Source organism: Bicyclus anynana, chromosome 20 (genome assembly GCF_947172395.1).
Source record: "Bicyclus anynana chromosome 20, ilBicAnyn1.1, whole genome shotgun sequence".
Classification (NCBI taxonomy): Eukaryota; Metazoa; Arthropoda; class Insecta; order Lepidoptera; family Nymphalidae; genus Bicyclus; species Bicyclus anynana.
In genome coordinates, this window is record NC_069102.1 from 10,534,519 (window position 1) to 10,559,261 (window position 24,743).

At 38.5% G+C, this 24,743-nt stretch overlaps 2 protein-coding genes and 2 non-coding genes across 4 annotated transcripts; 2 read left to right on the plus strand and 2 right to left on the minus strand.

The window, feature by feature from the left end:
* Positions 1–3,170: 3,170 nt before the first annotated feature.
* Positions 3,171–14,034, minus strand: LOC112058012 (trimeric intracellular cation channel type 1B.1). The gene is made up of 7 exons (XM_024098669.2): positions 13,787–14,034; positions 10,458–10,614; positions 9,181–9,353; positions 7,891–7,990; positions 6,096–6,216; positions 5,457–5,623; positions 3,171–4,527 (listed from the first exon to the last, which is right to left on the minus strand). Exons 1-6 carry the CDS (start codon positions 13,905–13,907, stop codon positions 5,468–5,470), a joined length of 828 nt encoding a protein of 275 aa, XP_023954437.1. The 5' UTR covers positions 13,908–14,034; the 3' UTR covers positions 3,171–4,527; positions 5,457–5,467.
* On the plus strand, positions 13,075–13,146 carry Trnap-cgg (transfer RNA proline (anticodon CGG)). Its single transcript has one exon. It is a non-coding gene; the product is annotated as a tRNA-Pro (tRNA).
* A 185-nt stretch (positions 14,035–14,219) lies between the features above and the next one.
* Positions 14,220–14,292, plus strand: Trnav-cac (transfer RNA valine (anticodon CAC)). Its single transcript has one exon. It is a non-coding gene; the product is annotated as a tRNA-Val (tRNA).
* A 291-nt stretch (positions 14,293–14,583) lies between these two features.
* On the minus strand, positions 14,584–23,983 carry LOC112058013 (uncharacterized). The gene is made up of 9 exons (XM_052887954.1): positions 23,836–23,983; positions 23,526–23,708; positions 23,216–23,464; positions 22,874–23,025; positions 22,368–22,574; positions 21,317–21,448; positions 19,765–20,077; positions 19,164–19,203; positions 14,584–18,847 (listed from the first exon to the last, which is right to left on the minus strand). Exons 1-9 carry the CDS (start codon positions 23,981–23,983, stop codon positions 18,844–18,846), a joined length of 1,428 nt encoding a protein of 475 aa, XP_052743914.1. The 3' UTR covers positions 14,584–18,843.
* Between the last annotated feature and the right edge of the window lie 760 nt (positions 23,984–24,743).

Sequence of the window (24,743 nt, forward strand, 5' to 3'; positions counted from 1 at the left end):
CAACAACGAGGCAAATGGAGGTCTAACCGAGAAGTTTTTAAGGTGGGCAGTCTCGTAATAATCAAAGAAGACCATTTACCACCTCTAAAATGGAAATTAGGCCGCGTGGTTGCTGTTTACCCCGGCACAGATGGCATTAACAGAGTGGCGGATATAAAAACGTCAACTGGAGTTGTTCGTCGAGCTTTCAGCAAGATTTGTCCATTGATAAACGAAGAAGAGTCTGGTTGAAAGGCAAGCTTCCAACGTGCGGGGGCATGTTCATTTTTACTAAAAGGGTAACACTTAAAACTTAAAAAAAAAAAAATAAACGTCATATGTCAGTTGTCAGTGATAATTATAACCTTTGTAATGTAAACTTCACTTTTAATTTTTCACCTTGAGGAATACACGTTTATGTTTAAAGATTTGCACGAGAATTTTATTCTAATTCCAAGTTCCATCATATCTAAACAGTAGGTAGGAAGGTGTTAATAATCAGTGAAATTGAGGAGCTATCTAGCAAATTAAGGAAAAGTCAGGGACGCGCAAGTTGTTCAGTGATAGTCTATTTAACTGAAGTCATTTGGAAAAATATGGAATAGGACGAGTTTCTCTGACTTTTTAGCTTTGTTTAATGGCTGCGCGGGCTCATCTGAGTCTGTCGCCGGTCGCGTCCGGTCGATCGCCGTCATAACGTATTGCAATCGAATTATAATCACACCGTTGAAGCGAAAGTTACACAAAAACGACCTGCAAATTCCATTCGCCCATTTCAAAAAAATCTAGAAGGTAGGTAGGAAGGTGTTATTAATCAGTGAAATTGAGGAGCTATCTAGCAAACTAAGGAAAAGTCAGGGACGCGCAAGTTGTTTAGTGATAATCTATGTAACTGAAATCATTTGGAATATTATGGAATAGGACGAGTTTCTTTGACTTTAACCAGCTTTCCATAATGGCAGCGCGGGCTCATTTGAGTCTGTCGCCGGTCGCGTCCGGTCGATCGCCGTCATAACGTATTGCAATCGGATTATAATCACACTGCTGAAGCGAAAGTTGCACAATAATGTCCTAATTACCTGCAATTACGACCGAAGCTTGGTCAAAAGCCAGGGAAGCTCAAGGTGTCCAATCATATAGTTGGTGAATATACTTAGTGAAATTAAGAAGCCACTTGGTATGGTAATTCTGAACAGACTTTCATAGAGACTGAGAGATTCACGACAATAGCCCAACATGCGCGAATCGAACCATAGACCCGACTTCGAACCCGGCCCTTTTTAAACTTCGACGCAAAAATAGGGGTGTTACAAGTTTGACGTGTCCGTTTATCTGTCTGTGCCAGCTTCCGAGCGGATGAAGCGTGAATTTAGTTTGTTTTGTATGAAAAGTGACTTATGTGCGAGTGTTCTTAGACATGTTTGATGAAAATAGGTTGACCACCAATACGAGCCACTTGGTGAGTGGCTCGTATCGGTGTGAGTGTCGGCCGCAGGCTCGACAGTCGACAGTGACCCCGCTCGCGCAGCCTCGCCAGAGTACCGTAATATGTCCGCAGTAGCTTGCCGGTGCCGCTCTCCGGTTCATATGATGTATGATCATATATTAGCTTATGTCACGCAACATTACGCACAAATAATACTTACGAAATAATATATTATTTATTTACAAAGACTAACTACCTTCATCTAGGTATTAATATTATAGTATACGAGTAACTATATAAAAGGATATCCAATTGATAAAATACTATACGCACTACTAGTGCGATCTCTTTTAAACAATAGGTTAGCAACGGAGGAAGGATTATCAAAAGTTTAATGCCAAAACTGTATTGTGTAAATAAGAGATAATAAGAATTTGGCTGGTGGGAGGCTTTGGCCGTGGCTAGTTACCACCCTACCGGCAAAGACGTACCGCCAAGCGATTTAGCGTTCCGGTATGATGTCGTGTAGAAACCGAAAGGAGTGTGGATTTTCATCCTCCTCCTAACAAGTTAGCCCGTTTCCATCTTAGACTGCATCATCATATACCATCAGGTGAGATTATAGTCAAGGGCTAACGTGTAAAGAATAAAAAAAAAGATGAAATGCGGTCGTCCGAAAGTATTAGTAGATAAAAGTATCATACCTTATCTACATACGATTAGGTACCTGGGTGTATAAAATTTAAATTTTTGATAGATGCCTTTCTTGCCGAAATCCTTACATTCATGTCTTTCGAAAAACAGCGTTTATTTAAAACCAATAATAATAGCGTCAAACCAGCATTTAAGTTAACAAGAAATTATGAAGTGCGGCGATATCGCCGCAATTATTTGGTAAGCATGAATGCTAGCTTCTCTAATACGCAGCACATAGTAACTCAATGGGTATAGCAAGTAATGTAATGTAAGTAAGTTACTATGTAATGATCCAGTTGGCTAAACTAGTTTTACTCGTTATAGAGACAGATAGGTCAGTGCTCGTAACATCTCCTTAGCCTTGATACTAATATTCCCATTTGTTTCACTACAGGTGTTATAGTTAAATAGGTACATTATTATTTTCCAAATTATAATTTTTTAACCAAGATTTTGAGTAACTTTATTAGTTTTCTTCTTCAAGGAGATGAATAAAATATAATTGATCCACCGTTTTTAGTCGTCATATTTAATACTAGCGGACGCCCGCGACTTCGTTCGCCCTTAGACCTCTTTAATCCAACCTTTACAGTAGTATCGCTGTAAAAATGAAGTAACTACTCTCGTTTTCCAAACTTTTCCCTTCACTGCTCTGCTCCTATTGATCGTAGCGTAATGAAAATTATACTATAACCTGTCCAGGAGTATGAAGAATTGTTGTACCAAGTTTCGTTAAAATCCGTAGAGTAGTTTTTGTTTCTATAATGAACATACAGACAGACAAACATTTTACTGATTGCATCTTTAGCATCAGTATCGATCACTAATCACCCGCGGGGATACTTATTTTGGAAATATATTTCATGTACAGAATTGACCTGTCTACAGATTTATTTCATGTAGGTATAGATTAAATGACGTCTCCTGAAATAACCATGCATAGTTGTAATAGAATCTTAAAAGATAGATATATAAATAGTAGGTACTACCTACTTAGGTATTGATATAATCATCTATATATATAAGTTGCAAGAGTAAAATGTTAATAAAATAGAAAAAAAAACACAAGACCCAATAAAACAATTTATTCTTTCCTTTACCATAAACCAAACAGTTTAATTCATTTTCAGTGGGCAAATCGTCGCAATAACTTTTTTTTTTTAATTTCCACGAAATATGTGATCCTTACCGCTAGCACCCGCGCGATTCAGTCAGATTTTTCATGAAATAATAATACATTAATGTCAAATGTCATCTGTCATTTAAAAGAAAAAATATCACATTTAATAGATAAAAAATATTTGTGCCTATTAAATTATATAATTAAATTAAAATTGTATATTACAATTATTATTGTAATCAAATCTTTGAGTGAAATTGCAGTTTTTGTGTGGAATCTTGTTTTTAAAGGAAGTCGATAGATTCGTAATTCGTTTCGAAACCTAAACATAAAATTACAACGCTCGGTATTTTAATGTTTTCACGGTTTTCACACTTTTATTCCTATCGAAACACACAGCATACATTTTTTTAAATAAATATGTTTTTTTATAATATATTTATTTAGAAGGAAGACAATATCATGCGAAGAAACAGTAAATCATGGCTTTAAAATGAAATTGGAAACTTAAAAATATGTCAACATTGTAAAAAATATTATATTTAGTTTGGCAACATTAAGCCTAAATAAGTCTACGTATAATTTACTATTTACTAATTACATCAAAACCTCAAAATTCAAATAATCTTAAGTAAATTTTTTTTTGTGCAATAGAAATTAAATTACCTAAAAAGATGAGGTGTTTTCCTACACCTAATAGTTTTAGGTAATTTTCTTTTTAAAAAATACAAGCGCTTTTTAAGTGTTATTCAGATGTTTATTTTGCGAGATTTTGAAATTGAACCTACCCAATATTGTCAAAAATATGGGTTTACCCCAAAAAGTTAATTAGTAAATTATAGGTAACTCAGCATAATAACACATAAATTACAATTTATTTAATTTGTCAATACAATAAAGGTTTGTTGCTCCAGTTTTCTAACAACTAATAATACGCTCATAGGAAAAGGTTTTTAGCCAATGAGATGTTATCACCTCTAGAGTACCACAAAAGCTTTTCAACCATCACCATCATCTCACTGGTATCCGCTATCAAATGATAGACCCAAAAACTCGGGATGTAAAAACCACACAGATATAACATAGAAACAATCACCGTATACTTATAAAAACCTAAAGTTTATGACTAGTCAAACTTAAAAACTTAAATTAATACAATTCTACCCGAACTTTGGTCGTTGTGCCATTTTTTTTTAAATTTACAAGGATTTTTCTATTTTTTTTTATGTTCATTTTTATATATTTTTTTCGTCTAAGGAAAAACGTCGCAGATGTTGTCGGTGTCAGTAGATGAAAAATATGCGACCTGGAAAAGGAAAATATAAATTCAATCGGTTTGTAATTTGTATGCAAGATTAGCGGAAACTAATTAAATTTTTCACAAAGCCCGCGAGAACCATGAATTTTTCTGGGATAAAAGTAGCCTACACGTTGCTATATGTATAGATTCCTCTATCTTCCAGTGAAAGTCCCATCGAATACGGTTCAGACGCTCCAAAAAATTAGTCCGGACAAACAGAAAAACAGACAGACAGACATTTTTTTTTTAATTTTAAATACCTATAAGCACATGAGAAAGCACCATTATCTTGAAATCACAGACAGACAGATCAATTTTACTTATATGTATTGATGATGACGATGATAGGGATAGCATTCCATCAGCCAGTATACATGTAAGCCAGTGGCGTAGCGAGATGGGGCAAAGGGGCAATTGCCCCGGGTGGCATAGGGAAAGGGGTGGCATGGGCCACGATTTTGTTGAGCAGGAAGATCTAAACTCTATATCTCTAAGGAGAGAAGGTGGTCTGACTCTATAGTGCTTGATAATATACAAAATAGTCCCCATAGCTCAACGGTAAAGCGGTTGGAATCATCACCGAGGGGTGGTGATTCCATCCCCGCCCCATTGGTCTATTGTCGTACCCACTCCTAATATATTTTTCCCGACTAGTTGGAGGGGAATGAGAATAGTGGTCATATAAAAAGATATGGCAAATATTCTTTAAAAAAATAAATGTTACTGAGTATACGAGTAAAGGCATAAATCAAGAAATAAGTTCAAAGAAAAACATGTCTGCCTCGTTGGTAAGACTATGTGATTTCGGATCACAAGGTCCTGGGTCCGAATCCCGCCAACCCGTATGGCAGCATTGTGGGTCCAACCTCCATATCCTTGCAGTGGGCCGTGAAAATAAGTTGATAATGACATACAAATTGTTTGAAAACACTTACGTATGTTATATCTAATTAGTTTTCTTAGCATCCTTAGTCTCCTCCTTGGGCTGCCCCTTGCCCATCAGCTTGGCCAGCGAGTCCCAAATGCCGCCCATGAACAGCGCACAGAACAGATTCTCGAAAGGCACGAACGGGTCGTGGATGCCCAGCAGGATGGAAGACAACTGGAAATTAAGCAAACCCTCAGCAATGGCACGTGCCCCTAACTTGCTACATACATCTGGAGTCCACTGCAGGACATAGGCCATTTGTAGGGACTTCCAAACATCACGATCCTGAGCCGCCTGCATCCTGCGAATACCTGCGGCTCGCTTGATGTCGTCAGTCCACCTGGTGGAGTGTCAACCAAAATTGCGATTTCTAATGCGGGGTCGCCATTCCAGCACCTTGGGACCCCAACGTCCATCGGCTCTTCGAACTATGTACCCCGTCCATTGCCATTACAGCTTCGCGATTCGTTTGAGCTATGACTTTGGTTCTTCTGCGGATCTCCTCATTTCTGATTCGATCACGCAGAGATACTCCTAGCAGTGCTCGTTCCATCGCCCGCTGTGTGACTCTGAGCCTTCTGATGAGGCCCATAGTTAGTGAATAATATAATATACATCTAATGAAGATCTCTAAGGAATAATTTACCTTAAAGTAGACGAAGAAGATGACAATGCCGAAGTAGACGAGCGCATGCGGCGCGGAGATGATATCGGTCTTCTTGTCCAGCACGAAGATCACGGACGCCACCAGCGACGCCTTCGTGTAGCTGGAGAGCATAAATTAAAATATTTAAAAAATGTCTATATGGTTCACACTGTAAGTAGGTATGGTACAATGATTAAGAAACGTAACTTCAAGTGAACCTGAAAACTCCAAGTCAACTAAATTTTGCCCACCGGTGGTGCGACAATTTTGTCATCTAAATTATATTCAACGCCAAATTCCGTCCAATCTTCGTTCAATTTAATTTTAGATAAAATTGTAACATTATTGAGTTAATTTTTCATATAGTAGGTAGTTAGTTACCTAGTACAATTATTATGGGAGTCTTTTTTTAGCCTAGATAATATTTTAAGGCCTGTGCACACCACGTTTTATAAACACGCCGTCGTCGCCCGTTTGTAGCGATACAGTCGCGATACGCACGCGAGACAGACGCAGCCTGTATAGTGTAAACCTTTGCACATCTGTATAAATTCTAACACGCATTTGAATCGATACAGCGACGTACCCCTTCTATGTCGATACAAACGCGATGTTAACGCGCGTGTGTATCGATACAAACTGTCCTGTAGGATAAAAGCGCGCCGTCACCGCACGTTTTATAAAATTCATTTGCCTACTTCCTTTTTGTGACTGTGGCATCCCAATGCTCCCTAACTTTCTCTTCTTCCTTTCTCCCTTTGAGAACCGATGCATAAACTAACCCGTAACAAGAAAACGCGGCGGTTTTGTAACTTACTATAGTATTATGATAATAAATAAATAAATAAATAAAAAAGGCTTTTTTTATAGTATTATGATATGAGTTAGATAACTAGTTAAACTTGTACCTACCTGTCTTTCTATTGACCAACTGCAATACATTAATGGTTGAATGAACATTCAGGGCGCACAGTTTATTTTTATTGTAGAGTAAAAAACGCTATGAGTACCCAGACTGGCGACAAAAGGTAAGTAATATAGGTACCTATTTTGTATTTAGGTAAACGTGAAACTTTGAACATAGGTAACGTTCTCTAATACAAAATGCTGAGTAATAGATCACTTGGCATTTTGTAAGTCGCGTAGAACTTCTAGGCTAGACGAGTTAGACTTTCGACCATAGAGTTTTGAGACAGGTAACGATTAAGAAAGAAAGAAAGAGAGAAAGAAGGATGTACCTAGATTTTTTTATCTCTATTTTCAGAATGACTATTTAGGACAATCTGTGTCCTAAATATGATTGATTTAAAAGATGTTTCTGTTACCGTTAAGCACTGTAGCGTTTCGGTATGAATCCGTATGAATCTGTCAAAGGAATATACTTGTAGGTAGCTACCTCTTTCAAGTTAACCCGCTTCATCCTGAGACTGCATTGTCACTTCAGGTGAGATCGCAGCCAAGTCAATAAAAAGGAGCGCTTTTTGATCTATTTTTCAAAGGTCATGTTGTATTTTTGCTGAGCTTTGGCCATTTTCTGGGTTATGCCCAAGTCATGCCACACGTCGCAGGGTATTGTTCTGAGAGAATATATTGGAGATATTGTGATGTGTGTCACAATATTGGACTAAAGGCATTTTTCTTTTTTCTTCTTTCTTACAAACATAAAAAACACGCGTCCATTTATTTGAAGTCCGTTAAAAATATATAGATAAACAACGCTACGACGACACAACGTAACGCGTCTACGCACTAATGGAGCAGAAGTCTAAGATGATAAAGAAGATGTGGTACTCACAAGCTGGGCTGCATAGTTTCCATGGCGGTGGGTGTCCACGCGCCGCGAATGAGTCGCTCTAGCAGCTTGGTGAACCCGGCGCCGTTACCTTTCAGCGTACCTGGAAACATTTGAAAAATATCTTCAGTTTTGTGTTTTAATGCGGCTAGTTGCCTCGACTGGAGACAGAAGAGGGCAGGCTATAGGCGTATAAAGCGGGTGGGCCGGGTGGTCCGGGCCCACCCTAGATTGGTTCAGTGCCAACTCTAGAATTCTGGGCTACCGATTTGAAATTCTATGATGGACGCCAAAATACAAAATATACAAAGAAAAATCAATAAAATCAGTCGACCCGTTTCAAAAGCCAACGTCCACAATCATTGTAAACGACATTTCTATAATGATTCTCAATTTTGTTCAGCGGTATGTCAGGGGCTGGCCTCATAAGGTGGGCCTGGGCCAACTTCTAGGTAATAGTCCTAGATACGCCAATAGGGCTGGTTAATTTTTAACCGACTTCCAAAAAGGAGGAGGTTCTACGTTCGGCTGTATGTATGTTTTTTTTTTTTGCGCGAAGAATCAGCCTGGCGATCCAACGCAGAAATGTAGCCACTATATATATAGTCATTATGATAAGTTAGCTTAAGTTCTTTCCCAATTTAATAAGAGATTCTATTTTATATGGTAAAATTATGGCCCTGGTTATAGAAGTGAAGAGATGACAAGCGTGTTAGCGCGTGAAACTGGAGGAATGTGAGCAAAACAGAAACGGATGTGTAAATTACATATTTCATTTTTTATAAATAATACAAATCTTTTAAATATGCCCAATATTCCAGTTACCTTACAGCTATTCGGATTATTATTAAGATTACTTTCGAAGTTTGATTATTAGGATGATAACAATACATTCCTATTCCTGTGTACCTATTCCATGTTAAAGTTCCTGCTGACCACTATCTGTATCACTGATGATGACCATGACTATATTATAATCGTTGTGATAGAGCTTGGCGGCTAGATGACCCACTAGATCTTCTTCATGGCAGAGGCACCTTTACTTCATCTTCACATGGTCTAAAGGTCCAGATCTCTTATGTGCAAGTATGTCAGTCTATTGACTCACCGATTATGACCGTAATGATTGATATAAGCGTGCCAGCGTGCATTTTTCTAGCGTGCGAGACTCTGTTGTACACCTTCTTGGAACAGTAGATCACTTTCATGGCAAAGTCTATCACCTTGACAGACAAGAACTGGACCTAAAGCTTATGACCTCTTACATAGGTATGAGTAACTATTGAGACTCACCGATGATGACCATGATGATATAAGCGTTGGGGTAGAGCTTGGCGGCGTGCGAGACTCCATCGTACACTTTCTTGGCGCGGTAGATTTCTTTCATGGCAGCGGCTACCACCTTGACTGGCAAGAACTTGGCCACTTTATACCCCACGTCGAACGGCGTGTAAAATACCACGTACCTGGAAATATGATTTTAAAAAATAAAAATCCTTTTCCACGTTTTAATATTTGTGCTGAATTCATCAGATAGCATTTACTTATTTGTACATAAGTGAGACGTTTCCGAAGAAAGGACGCATCTAAAAGACTAACTCTGCCTGAGTCTAGAGGATTAGAAGAATATGGGGAGACGGAAGACTCTCAAAGTGTTCGATACCTGGGTCGGGATTCTCCTTCCTCCGCAAAATCATCAGTAAAAATTCTCAGCGGAGTAAGGTTTGTTACTGTTAGATAAACCTCCGTGGCAATAGAAGCGTGTCAAGCTTCCGGTTTCGGTCATTATTATTAACACCCGATCCAATATACTGTTTTACAATATCACCTATTATCGTCATCGTCCTCATCATCAAGCGATGGACGTCCAGTGCTAGACATAAGCCTCTGGCATGGACTTCCAAACACCAAGGTCTGGAGCCGCTAGCATCGAGCGGCTCCCTGTAACCCGCTTGCTGTCGTCGGTTCACCTAGTGGGGGTCAACCACACTGCACTTTCGAGCTCATTGAGACCTCTACGTCCATCGGCTCTATGAGCTGTGTCCCGCTAATTGTCACTTTAGCTTCGCGATGCGCTCAGCTATGTCGGTGACTTTAGTTATTTTGTACCCTAAGCGCGCCAACTCTCATTAGAGCAGTATGGTATGTCTTAAGTCCAAATCTACTATCCTTTAGGAAAGGACAACCTATAAGGAGGGAGAAATAGTTCAAATAGACATTGTTGATGAGTCGTAGCACCGGTTTGGGCTAACACATCACTTCGGTTTCGCAAATGAAAAAAAATGGTTTCATTAACTTACCATGAAGAAGAAGCGAAGCTGAAGTGGCAATGGGCGGGACACATAGTCCGAAGAGCCGATGGACGTTGGGGTCCCAAAGTGAAGAAATGGCGACACTAGTAAGCGCAGTGTTAGCCGACCCCCCACCAGGTGGACTGACGACATCAAGCGAGTCGTAGGGATTCGCTGGATGCAGGTGGCTCGGTATCGTGATGTTTGGAAGTCCCTACAAAAGGCTTATTTCTTGCAGTGGACGTCCATCGGGTGATATGATGATGATGATGAACTTACCATGTGACAGTGCCTATAACTAACTGCGGTGTGTTCTTCAGCGGCGCGAGTATGGGCTCCCCCAGCAGGCCGTTGGCGACCATCCCGCCCGCGAATATCACCAGCATCGTCGACAACCAGCATGACAGCGGGTGTTTCCTCGAGAACGCTTGTGCGCCTGTAAGTTAACATACGAGTAAGTAAACTATTAGTAGATAAGTAGCCGTGATAGCCCAATGGATATACCTATACCTTTATACCTCTGCCTCCGATTCTGGAGGGTGTGGGTTCGAATCCGGTCCGGGGCATGCACCTCCAACTTTTGAATTGTGTGCATTTTAAGAAATTAAATATCACGTGTCTCAATCGGTGAAGGAAATCGTAAGGAAACCTGCATACCAGAGCATTATCTTAATTCTCTGCGTGTGTGAAGTCTGCCAATCCGCATTGGGCCAGCGTGGTGGACTATTGTCTTTACCCCTCTCATTCTGAGAGGAGACTCGAGCTCAGCTGTGAGCCGAATATGGGTTGATGACGACGAAGTAAACTATGGATCAATGATATAACAGTATATTTTTTAAAATACACTAATTATGCATACTAATACTTTAAATGCGAAAGTTGTATGTCTGTCTATCTAGCGTCTGATACTTTTCCACTCAACCACTGAATCGATTTGGTTGAAATTTGGTAGGTATTGAGATAAATTGGACCCTGAAGCAGAACGTAGACTACTTTTCATTCCGGAAAATCAATGCAATCTTTATGACGTCTCGGACATAAGCTGCGGTTGTCGTCGCTACACGCAGATCATACTTAAAGTTGAGGTACAAGATGAGGCTACTGCGCGTGGGAGGGTGCCGCGCGGGGTGATTGCCCCCCCCCCCCCCCCCCACGTTACCGCTGATATCTAAAATATTCCGAAAAGTCTAGATTGCATCCGACTATATATACACCAGCTGAACAATAAACTTCCAATCGATAACACACATTTACCTATTTTGCCTTAAATACTTGCTATGCACGGCAAACTGTCATGCGTTATCAACATTTGATGATAAAGGTTTCTGTATTCTGAGGATAAAAGTAGGTACCTACTAACATTATAACCCTAAGCCCGCCAACCCACATTGGAGCAGTGGAGTGGTTCTAAGCTCCAAATCCTAAGGTTCTAACTTCTAAGTATAAGGATTGGAGGCGGCCCTGCTGTAGGCCAATGAAATAATGATGATGACTAATTAGGTTATTAATAGTGGCATATTGGTGGAGAACACTCCAAGATGCTATAATTTATCTCTATACTAAAATAGACAAACTGAATTCAGCATTAGTATGGACTTTCGAACCGCCCACAAATCTGTTCGCATGAAATTCTGTTGTTTACAAAACTTAAGACTTAGGAACCTTGCACACTACGTGGCCACGACTACGACCAGTGGCCACAACGACCAGTTTAACTGAAGAAACCATATGAACATCGCGCACTTGGCAATGGTCAATTGACAGTAGATCGTCGGCACGACTGTTCGTTGCTAATGCTAAGCTACTTACGTATAGTTTACCGTATGAGCGTTCGCGTCCAGTCGTGGATTAACCAGTAAGCTATTTAAACATTGATAAGGGCATTCCGTTTAGATGGACACCAGAGACAAACGAGAAAAAAAAACGTGCACCGAAAGTATAAGTTTTTTTATTCAAACGTTCTTTTATATTAATTACTAGCCGACGCCCGCGACTTCGTCCGCGTTAAACTCGATGTAAACTTTCAACTAACCCTATGCTACCCTTACCCTGTCCCTACCCTACCCCTACCCTACTCCTACCTACACATAGGAGAAGATTGCTTAGGACATCAAGTTTCCTTAATCCGGCATTGTAACGCATTCGTTCTGTGATAGCGATGTCTGTGTCTGTGATGAGACCCGGCAAACATCTGGGCCATATCTATTAATCTGTGATCTGGGCATCCCACAACTTAGCAGTTGTGGGTTCTGTGTTTCCAGACTCGTATCTATAATAATTTCATCACCTACAAGGCAAGAGTGAATAGGCATCTTCTAGGCAAGCGCTTCAACTCGCTTCGCTTTTTATCCGGCGTGATTGAGTCAAGCGCATGCCTATACATATTTAACATGTAAAAAAAAACTGAAACTTGGTTGCTTTACGTCCGGTCGTGGTAGTGGCCGCAAATCTGGCTGCAGACAAAAGACAGCCAACGACCAACGGTCATGGTCATGAGTCATGACCACATAGTGAGCGAGATCCCTTATTTTTATAAAATCAATTTATTCTACTTCGTATCGTGAATTTGTTAAGAGTAGGTATATACCTGTAGATACTCATCAAACCATAGTCTTAAGGCGATAAAAAAAACCCTAATAAAAATAATACAAGGTTTGCTTTCAATCTAATTAGGTAACTGCCCTAAAAATAAAGTTTAAACAGCAGTTTTAATTTTGTGAAGATCACGGATCGAAATTTAGAATCAATAACGACATGCAAATATTTTTACTATGCCATTACGGTTTCCCTTGTACGTTTCTAACAATGGCATCCCCATTTGAATTTGTAAAGAAAAAAATAGCAATTGAAAAAACAGACGTAGAAATAGATTTATAATTTCGTCCCATTGCAATGTGGCTCGTTGGTCTAGGGGTATGATTCTCGCTTCGGGTGCGAGAGGTCCCGGGTTCAAATCCCGGACGAGCCCGAGGAAACCTTTTTTTGTATAAAAACCCATATGAAAACTTCGTCGTGGAATTTATATATGCTCAAAAAAAAAAAATTTAAACTTTATAGTACAGTCGATTTGTTTGACCTATTTTTTTAGATATACGCGCCATCTAGCTCTACATTTCTAAATCGCGGTGCGGCGATTTAGCCGCTCCCGAGATCTCATCCCGAGTTGCAGCTTCCATGTAGCATAACCTCTAATTGGAATTATTTACATGTCTATTTAGTAAATATTTGTTTATGTAAGCTTGCAATCACATTGGACCACGTCAGAGGCGATAAAAATAATGCAACGGGGACGACAGATAATGTTTCACATGACTATCGATATGAAACAAATATTTATACGTATTTCACTATGAAAATAAAGAGTTACTTTGTTTTATTAAGTACTGTAACAGAAATATAAAACGTCCTGAATTACTGATACTAAAAACAATCTCGTTGTATCTGCTACGAAAGATCTATTTATATCTCTATCGGTGGCTTTATTTTTGTACATTAAATTCAGGACGATTTTAACCATTTCCGCTATGGAACTTTTAATGGTTTATAAAACGATTTATGAGCGTTTAATTGGCGGGTTTTATTTGAATTATGGTCTATATATTACTTACCAGCTCCTAAATCCTCCCGCACCGCCAAAGCGCATAATAATGAATGCGCTATGTCGAAGTATGGATACATTTTCAGCTTTATGACCTGGTTGGCCAGGTCTAAAAAGGCTTCGGGATCCATGGTGGTAGATTATTGTTTAACTTACTAATAAATAATATATTTCTTAACTTAACACCGACGATAAAATGTCACGGTGACGTAGCCGCGACCGACCGCGGGTAAAGTAGCCGCGAGACTAGCGGCTGGCGCAGCTATTGGCTATACGATGCGGAAGTGAACGTAGATTGGCTTATTTTTTTTATCATTTTGGTTGCCATTCCACGCTACGGATTGGAATCTTGATAGCTGATGGTAATAGACAGATGTCACATTTCTTTTTTTTTTCTAAATGTAATTTAAATTAGGTTCAGCAATTTCATCACTCGCATTCAAGTTTCCGTAGTGTAGCGGTTATCACGTGTGCTTCACACGCACAAGGTCCCCGGTTCGATCCCGGGCGGAAACAGTATCTTTTTCGTTTTTTTTTTTATTTTTTACTTTAATGCTTTTGAAATATTTGTAGAAATCTAGTTTTAAAAGTATCCAAAAAATACATTAAGTTTTGTAAATTGTACAAAACGAAAGAACTTGTACAAAACGAAAAAACTTGTACATGCGAAAGAAACTTACATTTTCGCGCCTAAACTGTTGATCCAATTTTGATGAATTTTCGTACAGAATATGATTGAACCTTGAAGAGCACCTTTAATTGAAAAAAAAAGGTAAAGGACAAGTAAGGTTGTCAATAAAAAAACAGTTCACGGTTAATTAAATAAATATATTTAGCTTAGCAAAGGTAAATTCATCACTTCAAAAAAAACATTAATAAAAAACGCCTTACACAGTATGTTACGTATAAAAGATTAAAAAACATTACGTTAATTCGAGAAAAAGCATGATTTAGGAACAATTTCAATAGTTTTCTCGTTCAGTCTTTGTTCATCAGTTGTTACACAGCCAAAACTTTGGAATTATACTCGTGGAGCGTTTACAATATCATTGAAACAAGGATTAGACTCCGCGCCACGAAAGAAGTCCCGCGACTAACACCTGAACTAAAATTGACAGCGTCATAGACAGATGACAGTAAGACCGCCATTACCAAATGACAATGTGCGCCATAATGACATTAGTGCCGCGTCTAAGGGACTTGTTACGTGGCGCAGAGTATACGTTTACCGTAAGCGTTGCATTGGATAGTTTTACACCAAATAGCCCTGCAGGGTTATTATGTATCTCTGTGTACCATTCCAATAATGAGACACTACAATGTTTTTCATCATATTATTTTCGTTTGTGCAATCATCTGACTTCGTATTTTTAAGGTAATGACATGAAATAAGTAGGTATCTACATTTTATGTAAAGTGGCAGTAATAACGAAGTAGCAGTAGCAAGTAATAAGACTATTTCAACAAAAAAACAAATTTCGTCGAAATCATGTTAGATGTCAGTAAAACAAAATAATCACTGCCATTTGATGTAAAATGACGTAGTCAAGATCATTTCGTTGAAATAACTACGAGTACTTAAGATGATCACAATTACGAAAATAAGTTGTTCTAGTGACTTATTGTTTAAATGGAATAATCCTACATTAGGCCTAAGATACGCGCACCAAGACATATCTAAAGACAATAGAAAGACAAATGTAGACCAATAGCGGCGGATTCGATACTATCGCTCTTTCGTTGCTTTAAGACGAAAGAGAGCGGTATTTTAACTCGGTCGCAATTGGTCGACAACAATGTCTTTTTTTCTCATCGTCGTTTATGTTGACGTTAGGCTTACAGTAGATGTAAAACGGAAAAATCTATAAATTATATTATAATTTAAAAGACCTATTAAAACCCTACAAAACAAAAAAAGAATTTTCAAAATCGGTCCATAATTGACGGAATTATCGCTGGACATGCATAAAAAAAAAACATACATACAGCCGAACGTAGAACCTCCTCCTTTTTGGAAGTCGGTTAAAAAGAGATTAGAAACCAAAATATGTTATTTTAGAAAAAAAAAGAAAACCAGCATAACACAAACTAATTTTCTTTGGTATGTCTGTTTGTCTCAGAAACTACTCAACAGTTTTTTGAAAAATAGATTTTTACACGCGAGCCACTGGTATTTATTTATCTGACCTTTTTAAAGTATTTAATATATCCTTAATGTAGAATAATTTATTTGTGTAAAATCATCCAAATTCCACAACTATTGTTATGAGACGCTATTAACCCATCAACATTTTTCTTTTCTTTCACTAAACTTCACAAAAAGAACGTCATATGACATTGAACATAATGCACTAACCCATCAAAATAAGGAAATAATATAAAAAATTTAATTTAAAAATTAGCTTCATTAGTGTTTTCTTAAAACTATTTATTTACGGACGAAACTTATGTAAAAATATTACAAAATATTCTTATCAACTAGTTAAAAGTTATGTTGGTCAGAAGCAATGTGTTATTCTTATATAGCACCACGTAACTGACCCATTACCCACTTGGACATAAAAGGTCCAGACTTCGATTCCCGCCCGGTGAGACTTAGGACGATATAGTTTACAATATCATTGAACCAAGGACGATATAGTACTTAATTTGTACATTTAGCTTAGTTTGTACATTGGAAGGAAATGGGAATGTTGGTTATGTTCGAAACTATATAAATATATAAATTAACCACAGTAAAAAAAGCCAACCAACTGTGGTTATGTTGCATTATGGTTAGGCTTAATTTAATTATGTATTGAGAATAATTAATAAATAGGTAAAATGAAATAATATTCTATAAAAAATTATGCATAATTTCATATACCAAGAGAGTGTAGACATTTTTCGAGGGGTGTTTATTTTAAAATAATTTAAATATCAAAATTATTCTTTAAACTGTACTACCTAATTCAATATATAAATTTTGGATTCTCCAAAAACTACACATATGAAAATAATTGTTTGACATATCAAACGCTCCTTGAAAATTCTCATCTCATTTTAGAACACTTGGAACTTCATTTTTACCCAAACACCACAAACACCAAAAAAAATATTATGATTACAAATCTAAATGTCATAATCATTGTGAGCAAAAATGGTATCTGATTACAACTTCATACGACTATTAGATACTTAAAGAATAATATAAATAAAATATTGAGGCTCCCTGCTCTTTATGAATATAAATCTTAGTATTTTTTTGTCCTTAAGACGAATGTTATTAAAACATTATAAATAGATGTACCTAGGAGCATTGGACAAACATTCAGCTGATATGATACAGATTTATATTACACACAGGCTGTGTAATATAAATCTGGATAAATAAGTAACTTCATAATAAGAATCTTCTAAAAGATAATATACTCACGAACGTACATAAGCGGAAACTAAAGAATTATTTTTTGGGACAGCCTGTGTAGCGTCGTAGCATCGGTTCACTCACACATTTACGATATTTATTTAACTACCCTATAAAGATTATTCTTGGTATTTCTTCTCTTTTGTTTGTTAATAATTTTTGTTCTCAAATATTGTATTATGTAATAATAACCAGTCTACAGTAAAACCAACTGTGGTTTGTGTTGCACTATGGTTAGGCTTAATTGAAATGTGTTTTTTTGTTGAATAATAAATAAATAAATAAAGTATATCGTCGGTACAAGTTTCGTGTAAATGTGTTTCTACCCTTACTTTCTTACTTACTAGATACCTTTAAAAGCATTAGGAACTCAGTATTTATAAATAGCTGCCAAGCAAACATAGATAAAAATAAATGTATATAAATATAACTCTTTGAAAACACATTACTAAAGTAATATACTTATTAGAATTTACGCCATAATGAAAAACACAGTTGCACAAATCTAATCTTTTAAATAGATTGATAATTTATCAGGCAAAATATTTTTGCTAAATATATACCCACCTGTATTATCAGTTAAATCGGTTAGCAAAATCTATTATGTACAAATATACTTCTCATCAAAAAAATCGAAACAGTCCGCAAGTACTGTTCAGGCAGACTGTTTCGATTTTTTTGATGAGAAATACATTTTTATGTCAGTTATTTGATTTGTTACTTAACCAAATATTCGTTGAACAAATAATTAATTATTTGAGTAATTTACGAATGTCAACTCTATAATTCCACATTAAATGTCAGAAAACTATGTTGTATTTTAACAATTGACGTAATTCCTGAAAAGGCTCACCCATCATAACAACTACCTCTGCCCGCACTCGAGACTCTAGAATAGGGTAGTTGACTCATATAAAATTCAATTTAAACATTAATTTTATCATAATAAGGGTCTAAAATATACCGATTAATTAAGTTATAACTTATCATAAAACTTTAATGTATTTTTAAAAATTTTCTGAATGTCAAAAACGCTGTTATCCATTTTGTGACGTCACGATGTTACTAGATGTCACTAAAGACATAAACGTCTAAGACGCCCAATTTTTTGCTTTTGTTTTTTTGTTCACTTGACGTCATAACACAGGCAGATAAAATATAGACCATCATGGCTGATAGCGTATTGGCTTGTATTATAAAAATAAATTAAAATTAAAATTGTTATGTATTCAAAACAACATGATATTTTTTTTAAATATAGAAGCGCTATAATGAACATTTCAAGACCTTTTAAAAAAGTGTCAACTAGCTTATTCTAGTCTAGATCCAAGTATCCAACGGTGACTGGTCTCCGTAGTTTGGAGTGAAACAGCCATTTCTACTGCTTTGTTATTAACATTTCTATGGAAGGCCCTTATTAATAGTAGATTATTAAATTTATAGCTTCTTATGGTTATTCTTAAAAGTTATAAAAATATCCAGCCATATATGTAAACATCTGTGTGTAACATATATAGGTACGCTTAAATAATAATTAATGTATAAATAAAAATTTAAAACATTTTAAAACCTTACAAACTATTATATATTTTGTTAATATAATTAGATTTTTATATAATGTACCCCAAGTTTTTCTTCAATTATTATTTTATGTGGACATATTACCTGAAAATAATCATAATACACTTAAATAAATACGTTAGAGTAAAATGCCTAATAACATACTTGTTTTATGAAAAACGAGTTTTAAACCGTTAAATATATTTTTAATTTACGTATTGTTTAACAAAACCTTTTATTTAAACCCATGGACGTGGATAAAGCGAAAGTACATATAAACATTTTTCTGATCGCCTCATTGTTCTAGTAGAAAGTCTATGCAACTTATCATATCATGATCATCAGGTTAAATCAAATTCAATGACAATGACTAATATTAAACTACGTAACTACCAAAAAAACTACTACTTAAAAAAAATACCTGTCCGTCGCTGTAAGATCTCCTGCCATACGTCCATTCGCTAAAAATAAGAAACAAAGAAACATTTATAAAAATATTTTGTAACTACAATCTAATAAAATAGTATGAACAAACAAATTTTAAGAAATTAAATATCACGTGTCTCAAACGGTGAAGGAAAAACATCGTGAGGAAACCTGCATACCAGAGAATTTTCTTAATTCTCTGCGTGTGTGAAGTCTGCCAATCCGCATTGGGCCAGCGTGGTGGACTATTGGCGTAACCCCTCTCATTCTGAGAGGAGACTCGAGCTCAGCAGTGAGCCGAATATGGGTTGATAATGATGATAATGATGAAACAAACAAGTTCTGCAAGATCTAAGTTCTAGTTTATATTTAGATGACATCTTCTAGGACATTCTTACATTGTGGTTGTGTGTGAATGAATGTAAGAAGTAATTTTCAGCAAGTTCCGTAGTTTTTCACAAATCCCTCGTGAACCAGGGATTTTTCTGGGATAAAAAGTAGCCTATGTGTTAGTCCAGAGTAAAATCTATTTACATTCCAAATTTCAGTCAAATCCGTTCAGTACCTGCCATTTTATCGTATGCAAGTCTACTTACGAATTTTATAATCGCTATATCCTAAGTCACTTCTATGGCAGCCAATCTCATTTTGTATAAAATCCAACGAAGCTTCTTTAGTATTACTGTCTATTTCTTGTTTATTATTTCTTATCCTCGTCATCGACGCATTTGATTGGTCGCTGTCAATTGTTTTATCTGTTGTTATATTATTTTTCTTAGGGGAAGTTTCTCCGTGGGATTGTTTCAATGATTTGTGTTGATTAGCTTGCGTTTTTGTATCCACTGCCTCCTGGTCTGATTCTGTGTTGTAGTCTGATCGGTCACTCCGTCCGCTTGTTATGTTTGTCAACTGTAAAGACGTACAGTAATGAATGAGAAATTACGAATTACGAATATGTTACGAGAAAAGGGCCTTTTCCGGCCCAGGCCTAACTGAAGCAGCCGCCGATTTACTTTTGTCTAAAAAAATCTTGATACTTCTACTTTATTAATGAAATCATTACTTAATAGTTTACTACAATGATTTACGATTTTTTTAATTTATGATTAATTTGTCTACAACGGGGATAAGCGGAGATCGTTGACCATACAGCCTGGGTTTTACGATATTTTTGAGGACTTAAGATTGGTTTGTTTATTCGTTTTCTTGTTTGTTAAGCTTGTTGGTAACAGAAAAAAATTAATACGAAAAAAAATACAGCTTCAAATGTTACTTAGCCGCTTTGGTACACCAGCGAACATATTGCCCTAAAAAAACGAAAAAAAAAATGTAATTTTCTTCAAGAATACTTTTATTAAGCCAATTATTTAACAAGATCCTTATTTATACACCATATTATCATGTCCATATACTTTTATACGAGGGTATACCTGGGTTTGCAGGGCCGACGTTGTATGCCCGGTGGCCATTCTCCTTTACCATATTACAATGGCCATCAAATTACATAATTCTCAGTTATGTGTGACAGTTTATTTTTTATTATATTTATTTATATACTTTATTTGTACACCACACTACAAAGAAACAAATAAGCGATATATTTTTATAGCGATCTCTTCCAGGCAATCGTAAGTTTAGGAAAATGTTAAGAGTGAAATACTGCATACAGTTTCGTATATAATTAAGAATCTTTATGATATCAGCAAATACTGACATATTTACCGTACAGTAACGCGAAAGAAACACATCACCAAATTTCATCTTCTATTTAATACCCCTTTAAAATTGTCCACACCCTCTTGGTATATGATTTTGATTATGCACATTTTTCATTAATTTTAGTTTTTTAGTGTATTCAACCATTGCCTCGTTGGTACATTAGTTACTTTTAGTGGTTAGGGTTAGCCTGATACGAAAGCACGTTTTGGACCACTAGGTCCTCGGTTCGAATCCTGAGTTGGGGCTATATGAGATACCTACTGAGTTTTTTATCTTCCAAGAAATTTTCAATTAAAAGTCTCTTCAAAAGTATATGTACGATACTAGCCAACCAGCCCCTGTACTCCAGTGGCACGTCGATTCTCTTTCTATGATCGCCGACGCTTCGAAAACTAGAAAAATGTATAGCTACAGGGACAGTAAACTCACAGTGTAGCTGGAAGACTCGTCCGAGTCCACGTCAACGTCCACCATCATCTTCTCTATGAGCCGCTCCATGCTCGTCTCGCTGGTGGACGCGACTGTGTTAGCCGCTGGGCGCGACCGCTTGCGTTTCACTATCTAGAAAGAAACAAATAAAAACAATAATGGTGAGCAATTGTTAACACAATTATACTAATCCATCCATAATTATTATTAATATACTAGCAGACGCCCGCGACTTCGTCCGGAGCTTGGCTCGCTTGGCTGAAGTGATTCCAGCACCAAACGGAATAACTAACTTTAATGGCCAAGCCCGGTAAAGGCCCAGGAAAGAAGAAGAAGAACAATCAACTTTTTCTTGTTCTTCTTCTTCTTGTCAACGGACGCGAGGTGTTGGTAAGTATTTGTTAATACTTACCAACACCTGCAGATGGGTGTCCCAGGACTATCAACCTGTGAAGAGATGTTGCTTAATACATACCAACACCTCTTCTCCGTTGATAAGCTAAGCTAAGCACATGGTGAACTCGAAGAGTATCTGTAGGTAAGTGTACCAGGACTACCGACTTGTGAAGAGGTGTAGCTAAATACTTACCAACACCTCGCCTCCGTTGATAAGTTGCGACTGTCTGTAGGTGAGTGTACCAGGACTACTGACTTATGAAGAGGTGTTACTATGTACTTGCCAACACCTCGCTAAAATAAAAATAGAGGACGGAACGACTCTCGAAGGGCGTCTCCTATGAGACTCGGACCTCGGCTTAGAGGGCCATTCGAGAGGGGATGAATGTGACCTGAGTGAATCACCCTAAAATCGTGAGTTAGAAAACCAACGTCCGGGTGACGTTAGATATCGGGGACCTCGTCTTCGCCGGCAAAGACGCTGTGCAGCTTGTGATTGTGTAGCCTGGGAAGCATTGTCGATCGTCATGATGACATGTCTGGATCGTAAAGGACATTTTGGGACAATACGGAAGAACATGGGGAACTCGAAGAGCGTCTGCAAATAGGTGGACCAGGACTACCAACTTGTGAAGAGATGTTGCTAAATACTTACGAACACCTCGTCTCCGTTGATAAGTTGCGTATTGTTGTTCCCGTAGTGCTGTCTCCGGAAGCACATGGTGAACTCGAAGAGCGTCTGCAGGTGGGTGTACCAGGACTCGCGCACGCCGCGGTTGGGGTCGGTGCGCGCTCGCATCATCCTGTTGCCCTGGTACTTCAGTGTTCGCAGGTAGCGCCGCTTGCCTTGTATATATGTTACCTATGACAACAAAAAAGCTAGTAAAAGTCTTTTTATTTTCATGAAATAATAATAACGTCGATGACGCATGCTACGCCTACAGGAGTCATTCGCCGTCATACATCGCACTGCGAGACATTCGGTGGGAACCATTAGGTGGGATCGTTAGGTGGTAGCTAAGAACTACACTGAATTAGGGTGAAAAGAAGGCATAGAGACCCTTCTTTACACCCTAATTAAGCATAGGTCTTAGCTCTAAATCCCGTCTATATGTTGATGATTTTACTTCAATTTCAACTATCATAGATCTTGATACTCACAACATCAGCCGATCTCAAAGGTGGTTTGCCGAGGGCGAGGTTCACCAGTGATATGGACTCCCTCGAGAGCCGCAGCAGTATGAGCAGAGGGAAGAATAACAACCACGGCAACGGCCGGATCAGCTCGGGCTGTGGACGTTCATCTTGGTCCACTGGAAAAAACACATATAACCTAAAATTGACTCTGTAAAGTCGGTTTACGGACGACAATTTAACGTGATAACGTGCATATAAGAAAAAAATTATCCATCATATTTCTACATAGTTTCGCGGTAGCTCGCCGCGCGCTCAGCTCCATTCTGTGCCTCCTGCGCTAACTGCTCGTAACAGAACACAACATACGCGGCGGCGGCACAGCCCAGCGCGCGCTCTTCTCGACGATCCACAGCGCGCGGTCCATGTACCGCAGCGCCGACTGCCCCGCGCGGTAGCTCGCCGCGCGCTCAGCTCCATTCTGTGCCTCCTGCGCTAACTGCTCGTAACAGAACACAACATACGCGGCGGCGGCACAGCCCAGCGCGCGCTCTTCTCGACGATCCACAGCGCGCGGTCCATGTACCGCAGCGCCGACTGCCCCGCGCGGTAGCTCGCCTCGCGCTCAGCTCCATTCTGTGCCTCCTGCGCTAACTGCTCGTAACAGAACACAACATACGCGGCGGCGGCACAGCCCAGCGCGCGCTCTTCTCGACGATCCACAGCGCGCGGTCCATGTACCGCAGCGCCGACTGCCCCGCGCGGTAGCTCGCCGCGCGCTCAGCTCCATTCTGTGCCTCCTGCGCTAACTGCTCGTAACAGAACACAACATACGCGGCGGCGGCACAGCCCAGCGCGCGCTCTTCTCGACGATCCACAGCGCGCGGTCCATGTACCGCAGCGCCGACTGCCCCGCGCGGTAGCTCGCCGCGCGCTCAGCTCCATTCTGTGCCTCCTGCGCTAACTGCTCGTAACAGAACACAACATACGCGGCGGCGGCACAGCCCAGCGCGCGCTCTTCTCGACGATCCACAGCGCGCGGTCCATGTACCGCAGCGCCGACTGCCCCGCGCGGTAGCTCGCCGCGCGCTCAGCTCCATTCTGCAATGCCTCCTTCGCTAACAGCACCAGTTCCATGCCTGAAACTAAGACGATCTACGTTATCTTATATACTTACTAACATAGTAAACCAAAAGGGGTAGTTTTTCCTTAGGGCACTAGAATTGCGATCACGACATAAGAATATATTTACACATATTTTTAATTTAATGACATGTCGGCGCGACGGGTCATTAGATCGGTGTGTCGTCATGGGCCGAGTGCGAGGTGTTCCGTGAGTTGGGTGGGGAGGGAACTCTCAGGCTAATTCAGTTGAGCACTTAACCCTACTACCTGCAGTCGCAAGAGATCCGCTCGTGGTTGACTCCCTGCCAAACGATAGTTTATCCTGGTTTCCATTTGATAGTGTCAGTAGTGTCCTAAATCAATATTGTAGTTAGAGGGTATAACTGTAGTAGTAAGTCTAGAAACCATTCTGATAGTGATTGATAGTGTTACTTTGTGTACTTTGCTATTCCTGACGTAAAGCGTAGAATCTAGCCGAGACATGCCACGATGATCGATATCCCGATATCTTAGCCCGTGAGTATTAGTATTTTCCGATATCAGTGCGTGGGATTCAGAATCTTTTCCAGATTTAGTTTTTCCGTCTAGTCCGTCACAGATAAAAATAATATTATTGTAATTTACGTTTCGTACCCAACTCCAAGAAATTGTTGTTATACTGTAGAATATTCTATTTTCTTGTAAACATCAGATAAAATACTTTTATAAGGTACTTACCTACTTATTTACGGGTATACAAATCTGTTATTACAAATTAGTAAAATAATACCTA